This window comes from Lathyrus oleraceus, chromosome 2, assembly GCF_024323335.1.
Source record: "Lathyrus oleraceus cultivar Zhongwan6 chromosome 2, CAAS_Psat_ZW6_1.0, whole genome shotgun sequence".
NCBI lineage: Eukaryota > Viridiplantae > Streptophyta > Magnoliopsida > Fabales > Fabaceae > Lathyrus > Lathyrus oleraceus.
This window is the reverse complement of record NC_066580.1, coordinates 482,671,593-482,679,301: the sequence shown is the minus strand read 5'-3', so window position 1 is coordinate 482,679,301 and position 7,709 is coordinate 482,671,593. Positions and strand designations below refer to the sequence as shown.

The 7,709-nt window shown below is 34.1% G+C and overlaps 2 protein-coding genes across 3 annotated transcripts; one reads left to right on the top strand and one right to left on the bottom strand.

Annotated features, from left to right (window-relative positions):
• The first annotated feature begins 602 nt into the window (after positions 1-602).
• On the top strand, positions 603-2,875 carry LOC127120694 (cytochrome c-type biogenesis CcmH-like mitochondrial protein). Of its 2 annotated transcripts, none has more exons than XM_051051212.1 (4): positions 603-956; positions 1,363-1,512; positions 2,155-2,286; positions 2,387-2,875. In XM_051051212.1, exons 2-4 carry the CDS (start codon positions 1,369-1,371, stop codon positions 2,603-2,605), a joined length of 495 nt encoding a protein of 164 aa, XP_050907169.1. In that variant the 5' UTR covers positions 603-956; positions 1,363-1,368; the 3' UTR covers positions 2,606-2,875. The 2 variants fall into 2 exon arrangements, with proteins under 2 accessions (XP_050907169.1, XP_050907170.1); XM_051051213.1 differs by having other exon boundaries at positions 1,315-1,512.
• Positions 2,876-3,508: 633 nt separating this feature from the next.
• LOC127120693 (expansin-A7) lies at positions 3,509-4,889 on the bottom strand. Its single transcript, XM_051051211.1, has 3 exons — positions 4,625-4,889; positions 4,215-4,530; positions 3,509-4,128 (listed from the first exon to the last, which is right to left on the bottom strand). Exons 1-3 carry the CDS (start codon positions 4,785-4,787, stop codon positions 3,816-3,818), a joined length of 792 nt encoding a protein of 263 aa, XP_050907168.1. The 5' UTR covers positions 4,788-4,889; the 3' UTR covers positions 3,509-3,815.
• Positions 4,890-7,709: the final 2,820 nt, after the last annotated feature.

The window sequence follows — 7,709 nt, the reverse complement described above, 5'->3', positions numbered from 1 at the left end:
TTTTAAAATTTGGTGGGAAGATGTATAAAAAAAATAGAGGGAAATTTAATTTGCATCTAATTTTTCACGATGAGAATGTGGAAAGCCAATTTTTTTGTTGTAATTATTTTTGGATAGAATAAATGCTGACCAATTTTTATTATATCAACATTTGGCTTAATTATAACATTAATACTACTAAATGTTTAACTTAGGGGTATTTTTGGAAATACAAGTTTATTTTTCAGAAAAATTAATTAAAAAAAATATTCCTTGGTTTGTGTGATTTCTTATGTTTGTCTCTTACAAATAGGAACGGAGGTAGTATAATTAATAGAATAATTAAAAAAAGTGAAAGTTAATAAATAGACGTGTAATAGTGAAAAAATAAATAAATATTATATTGGTATTTAAAAAAAACATTCATTTTAAAACATGAAAACAATTCAAAATAAAACACTTTTATAAGATGGAGTGAGTAGTTAAATAAGAGACTTTATTTTCTAAATAATTTCTTGACTTTTTATTCTTTGTCTTTTTCCATTGTAAAAAAAATACTCGTGAGTACATATTCGTGTTTTATTAGTTTTAAGAATTTTTAACATGTCAATATAATTCAAACTCATCTCCCTTAGCAATTCAATCCATTCTTATTTAACCACTCTAACTAAGATAGCTAAGAATTTGACCTCTCAAATTTACAAAATAATAATTTATCCCATAGTCATATTTTAATTTTAATTTACCATGCGTGTTTCATGAATCTATTCATATGATGTGTAGGTTTTTAATCCATATGTCTATTCCCTCAAATTTATTCGTTTCCTTATAATAAACAAAAGAAATAACGATAACAACTGTTGAAAGAAAAGGTGTGCCTGCCAGTCAGCTCTACCGGCGTATATACTCGACGGCACCGAGGACCCATTCTGCCGCACCGGTTTTCCTTAACGATCACCAGAATTCATAATCATCGGGTATTAAAGTTCAATAATCACTTTTTATTTTCAGCTATGTTTTTTATGTTCGTGTCTGCTACCTGTTTGATGAAATGCACAGCTGAAACAAAACTTAATTTGTCCTATATTTTAACTCACTAGTTTTTTTTTATTTGTTTGAAAATGGATTTTTTAACTGCCTTTTGAGCAAGATAGGATAGGATAATAGTAATACTAATACTGTGAAGCACCGACACCTTGGACACCTCGAAAACGACCCCGACACTGACACACCGCCACCGGTAATAATTTGAAAAAAATTAATAAATTAAACGTAATCACAACTATATATGCAAGTATCCGACAGCGACATGGACACTGTCACTTCTTTTTTCAGAGGTGCCGGTGTTACATAGACTAATACTAGTACTTGTTGTTCGGGAAGGTTTGAATGGCGAGTAAGGACGATGCTGTGAAAGAGGCACAGATAGTAGATGCTCGGGCAAGAAACATTAGTCACAATGTGAGATGTACTGAATGTGGGAGTCAATCCATTGAAGATTCTCAAGCCGACATTGCCATTCTTCTTCGAAAGGTACATCCACTTTCACTTTCTCAATCTCCCACATTGCATTTATCAAAAGTGTATAGAAACATAATCAGAACAAATCGTAGGAGCAGCATACTGCGAAAGTACAAAACTCAAGAACTACAGACAGAAATACCTTGAAAACTTGTTCATCAAAGCGGTCAGGTGAAAACATGGTAGAAAAAGTATGAGTAGTAACTAACTGTTAGAAACCCTTTGGCACATGGCCATCAGTCTTCACTACAACTTGATAAGCATACTCATCTTTTGCATCATCCACTGATGTCACTCTTAACACACTTGAAAACCGCTAGTGCACGCACATGACCGGGCAATGACTCTTTAAAACTTGCATCTGCACATAAAACACTAAGTTATATAGGGTGGAGAAATAGATATAAGTTGAAGTGCACTGCATTGAAGTTTAAATCCCATTTTCATGTTTTAGGTTAGTTGAAAATGTAGTCCATCAAGTGAAACCGGCCAAACCGCTGGTTTTTACCGGTTTTAGTGCAGGGCGGCTTTCATGACTGAACGGATGGTACACATCCGGGTTGAACCGCTGGTCAGATCGGGTTTTGAATTTCTTGTTTGAATGTGAGCTTTTTTGCTTTTATGTAAATTCTAAACACTCAAACAATTTTCCAGTTAATCCGTGATGAAATTCGTTCTGGAAAAAATGACAAGGAAATTTTCAAAAAGCTTGAAGATGATTTTGGGGAGACTATACTCTATGCACCAAAGTTTGATATGCAGACAGCAGCTTTGTGGTTATCACCGGTAAAGTTTTCCTGGGGGATTGAATGCACTTGAACTTGTAATTTTTTTGGCAGTGCAGTTTATATTTATACTGATTTTGATCACACTTGCTTTTGAATAGCTCTTAGTTGCGGGTGCAGCTGCTGGAGCATGGGCTTACCAGAAGCATAAACAGAAGACTAATGTTCATATTATGGCTCTGAACCTTGTTAGGGGTGTTCCATTGACCCCAAGAGAGAAGGAAACAATGCTTGATATTCTCACACCTCCTGCCTCACAGGGATTTAAATCACAGGAAGTTAAGAATTCCTTCTGGTGGAGGAGATTGGGTGGTCAATGATCACATTGAACATTCCGATTGTGGCTTTAACCTTTTAGGCAACTCTGCCAATTTCGATTGTGACTTTAGAGGACATCAAAAGTAGTCAACTTATATGACTATATATTAGATTTCCCTTTGATGTTAATCCATAAATTTCCAAGCCTAGTATTTTAAATTTGTGTCACTGTCAGCACTCAATCTTGGTGCATATGTACATGCTAAGAACTAGTTCATTTTGTAATAAAACAGATTTCATAGCATAATTTTCATGCCAATCCTTAAACTCTATTCCGGACTTGATATCCAGGATTTATGATATTGTGATTCTTTCTATTGACATTATATTTAGCAATCAACAGATAACCCCTATAACTTATTTGAAAGCTTCATAATGTTCTGTTTGCTAACACTTTTATTAGGACCCCCAATGACATGGTAGATATGCATTGAAATTATGGATGTGGTCCTTCTGATTTTTGTTTTGTAGAATTGCGAGAAGGATGTATTTGCAAAAGGCATCATAGGAGCCGAATATACCTTACAAGTAGACATAGCGGATTTTAAGCAAATCACAGTGCCAATGTGCAGTTTATGCAAAGCTCTCATGTGTAGTTTCTAGAAGTCAGTGAAAATGTCACCGTGGCGTGAAATTACCCTCATCTTAACATACAGGTAAAGATCTAACTCATGTTTGTTTTTATTCTAATTTAGGGTTTTCAATCATGTATTGCATGGAGAAGGGCTGGTTCAAGGTAACTGAATGTTATGTTCTGGATGTTATGTTATACCATCCATAACCATGAATTTGTTCTTCTGTAACCAAAAATCTAAACAATCAGTTTATCTTGATCTTCAAAATTATTATATTTTTTGTTCTAGCAAAAATAAACACCATTTAGTACACCAAAGTCTAATTTGTGCGATAAGCACTTTAATTTAGAGTATAAACACAAATTTCGAAAGTGTCAACCTTATGGAAAGATTAAGTTGACTGCAGGGGTAGGGGTCACATTTCAAATTTGTCAAACCAACAAAAAGGTGTGACAGTTTCTTTGCATTAGCCTTAAGCATCTGCTGAGCCTATGAAAATTTCATCTGCAGCAGACACAATAGCTTATTTACTAATAGTAAATCCTAAAAGACTAATAGAAAAGTGCTGTAGTTCATATTCATAGTATATTATAAAACAAAGTGGCCAGTCAAAAGTTTGTGGCATGCCATGAATTCTTCAGTGGAAGTTGGTGCTAGTGGAATAAGTGAGTCCTACGTTCCAATTAGAAGGAACAACATTCCATGCAATAATAGTCTCTTTGGTAGTGTATGAAGTAATCCTGAAAGATAGAGCTTGACCACCTAGTGTTGCAAATGCTTGGTAAGAAGCACCCCAGTTATGGCTCATTTTAATCCATCCTGTTCTGCTTCCTTTCACCATCATGCTTGAAATATCTCCTCCACCTCCCACATTCATCACATACACCAATAGCCAGTACCCATTTCCTTGGAAAGAGAATCTAACCCCTCCCTTCCTTTGGCATGGAACCCTATAAATTAATCACCAAAACATTAAAGGGAGGTACTAATGATTTCATACCAGGAAAAAAATATACCTTTAGGATTGTGAGTTTACCTGCGGTACATAACAGGGACGATACCGGCTTTCCACTGTGCAATTTTCATGAAGGCGGGTTTGGCCATGTCAAAATGAACTCTTGGCGGATTACACCACCCACCATTGTTGGAGGGCTTGGACCAGTTAGGAGGACAAAGATTAGTGGCAGTGACAGTGGTGTAGGCCACATTTTTGTAACAAGCACTCGCTTGATAGCATTTAATCTGGAAACAACTACCGCACGCATAGCCATTGTTGAACAATGTTGAGCTTAAAGCCACTGTATCTGTTCCGTAACCATTCTTAAACAAATTCCCGTATCCACATGCTCCTCCTTTAAGAGCAAAAATTATACATCAGTATTTGTTGAAATGGCTTAAGCAAAGTGAAAATCAATGAAAATTTTGAGATAAAATATAAATATATACCCATGGTTTCGGAAGCAGTTTCATCTCCATAAAATGTGGCATGAGCAAGAGACCATTTACTGGGTCTAAATGTCACAACAGCTGCTGTTGGTTCTCCCATGAAAGTGAACATCATTGCATAAGCAATCAACATGAAGCTACGAGCTTGAAGAATAGATGCCATGGTTAAGGTTTTTTTGGACAACTAATAGGTTAATTAGTTATCTTTGAATGCAATTCGATGCTCATTGAGAATTACAAGTACATGTATCCTTTATATATGAAGTACAGTTCCTACATCACGTTGTAGATTTATTGTAACTAGATCAGTCGTGATCCCACGATGAATTAGATAGAGTTTTTTAAATCTCTACATTACAAAATCAATATTAATATTATTTTTACAAGAGCACTAATATGGTTGATATTGATACATTGTACGTATGTCGGCGCCAAATAGAATTTGTCCTTACATATCTTATGATGAATTAACTATATTTTTGTTAATTAAGTAATAGGTGATTGATCCACGATTAGTAATCCATAAACTCAGGAAATGAAATGAAATATAAGGTAAAGGCCATTCTAAATTTTGTCATATATGACTGAAAAACGTGCGTACAAGTATCAGAGCTTTGGCAAGGATTAGAAAAATCATTTTTGTTAAGTCGTTATAACAATTACTTAATTAAGGTTGTTAGTCAACAAAGTTTTCAATAGCTGACTTTCATATTTAATGTTAGTTATATCTACTAATTAGTCAACTCGTTTTATTTTGTTATGAGAAAAAAAAACAGGAATGAAAAGGATACTGCAACGTTAACAGAAAGAATGGTGCTAGGCCTAGAAGATGAGTGAATTAGAAAGTTATGGTTAGATGTGTTAAGAAAATTGACTTGACGTGTCAATAGTTACATATAATTATATTCATAATAATTAATTTCAATTTATAATAATTAATTACAATTTATAATAATTAATTATACTTCATAATAACTAATTACAATTAATTATAACTATCCTTATAATCTAAGAAAATAAGTTATTCACAATAAGATTAAAACATTAGAAATAAGAATCGATATAGTAGCCAAACATTTTCACTTTGAGCTATAGATAGCCAATTACAATTTACAATTAGAAATAAGAATAAATTACCAACGACAATTGACAATGAAAAATCATGGGAACAAAATCAATCACAACAAAGAAATAAGAATCGAACAAGAATCAATTGCGATAAACATAAAATAAAGATCACAAAGGCAAAATCACGAGACAACAACTGAAAACTCATAATAAGAAACAATCATACATGGACGATGAACAAGATTTCGAGAGCGACCTGATTGGGTTTTGTTGTTCAACCAAGGTAACAAAATTTTGCAGGTTTGGTCGAACTTTCTGATACCATGTCCGAAAAATTAACTTGATGCCTTTCTCTATTGTATTTCACATTATATATAGTAGTCTGAGTAGTTACAGATAATTACAATTCATAATGACTAATTACAATTCATTATGACTATCATTCTAATATAGGAAATAAAATTATTCACAATAAGGGCAAAAACTAATTCCTGATTAACAAGATGAAACGTCCAACTTGATAATGAGAATTTGGATCGAACTCTAGTCTCGACAGGGATAACTTGATATTTTGACAAGAGTTATTCATGCTGTAGTCGAAGTCTATTCAAGCATGTTATCGAAATATGTTGACTTGTATTCAAAGTTAGTATGTCAAATTGAGCATTTGTTTAAATCCAATTATTTAAGTTAACTTGTTGTTTAAGTTAGCTTATTAGTTTATATATAGACTAGTTCTCTCAGGTTGTTAAGAGAGGTTAATTGTTGTTATTCACTTGTAATCTTTGAACCCTTATTGAGTAAGTAAATAATAAAACAGTTTTAATTAATTCTGATTTTCTTCTTCCCCCTCCTTTCTCTTTTGTAAAACATAATAGAGTTTCTTGTGTTCGTTCAAGAAACTCAATCTTTATCTCCTATTTTGGTTTGTTCTTGACGACATTAATTCACAACAAACTGATTTGGTGAACATTGAGAAGAAGATGCCGTCAACAAAGTATGAGATTGAGAAATTCACCGGTGTGAATGATTTCGGTTTTTGGCGCTTGAAGATGCAAGCCCTACTAGTTCAGTAGGATTTGTTAGAAGCGTCAAAAGGATAAGAGAAGATGGATGTTTCCCTATCAGAGAAGGATAAAACGACGATGGTCGAGAAAGCCCACAACACCATTATATTGAGCCTTGGTGATGAGGTTCTCTGGCAGGTTTTGAAGGAGAAAACTACAACTGGTGTATGGGGGAAACTCGAAGGTTTGTGCATGACGATATCATTGGTCAATCGTCTCTACCTGAAGCAAGCTTTGTATTAAGTCAAGATGAGTGAAGATAAAGTTTTGGCTGAGCAGTTGGATACGTTCAAGTTGATTATTGATCTTGAGAATATCGAGGTCAAGATTGATGATGAAGATAAAACATTGTTGTTGTTGTGTGCTTTACCTAAGTCTCATGCTCACTTCAAAGAAACTCTCATGTATGAAAGAGATTCGTTGAACTTTGAAGATGTTCAATCTGCCTTGTACTCTAAGGACTTGAACGAACGAAAGGAGCGCAAGCAATCAACAGTCGGCGAAGGATTTCCTGTTAAAGGGAAATTTTTGAAGAAATATGGTAGGTTTGAGAAGAAGAAGGTTAAAGTTCTACAAAATTCTTATGGTGGTAATGATTATGCTATTAAGTGTTATCATTGTAAGAATGAGGGTCATACAAGAAACATATGCCCTGATCGAATGAACAATCATGATAGAAAGGATAATGGTAATGCAACCATTGTGCAAGATGGTTATGAATTATCTGATGTCCTAGTGGTTTCAAGCAACGACTCTAGCAAGGAGTTGATTATGAATTTAGGATGTACTTGGCACATGACTCCTAACCAAAACATGTTTGAGGAATTATGTGTTCAAGATGGTGGATTAGTGATGCTGGGAAACAACAAAGCTTGCAAGATTACAAGAATTAGATCTGTAAGATTTAAGCTCCATGATGAGCCAATAAGGCTATTAACTAAGGTCAGGTA

Bases quoted from the DNA above. Each gene is read 5' to 3' on its own strand.
- LOC127120693 (XM_051051211.1), bottom strand. From the start codon at position 4,787: ATGGCATCTATTCTTCAAGCTCGTAGCTTCATGTTGATTGCTTATGCA. The intron at 4,531-4,624 runs GTATATATTTAT...TTGCTCTTAAAG, and splicing joins AACTGCTTCCGAAACCATGG to GAGGAGCATGTGGATACGGG. The intron at 4,129-4,214 runs GTAAACTCACAA...ATTAATTTATAG, and splicing joins GTCCCTGTTATGTACCGCAG to GGTTCCATGCCAAAGGAAGG.
- LOC127120694 (XM_051051212.1), top strand. From the start codon at position 1,369: ATGGCGAGTAAGGACGATGCTGTGAAAGAGGCACAGATAGTAGATGCT. The intron at 1,513-2,154 runs GTACATCCACTT...ACAATTTTCCAG, and splicing joins TTGCCATTCTTCTTCGAAAG to TTAATCCGTGATGAAATTCG. The intron at 2,287-2,386 runs GTAAAGTTTTCC...GCTTTTGAATAG, and splicing joins CAGCTTTGTGGTTATCACCG to CTCTTAGTTGCGGGTGCAGC.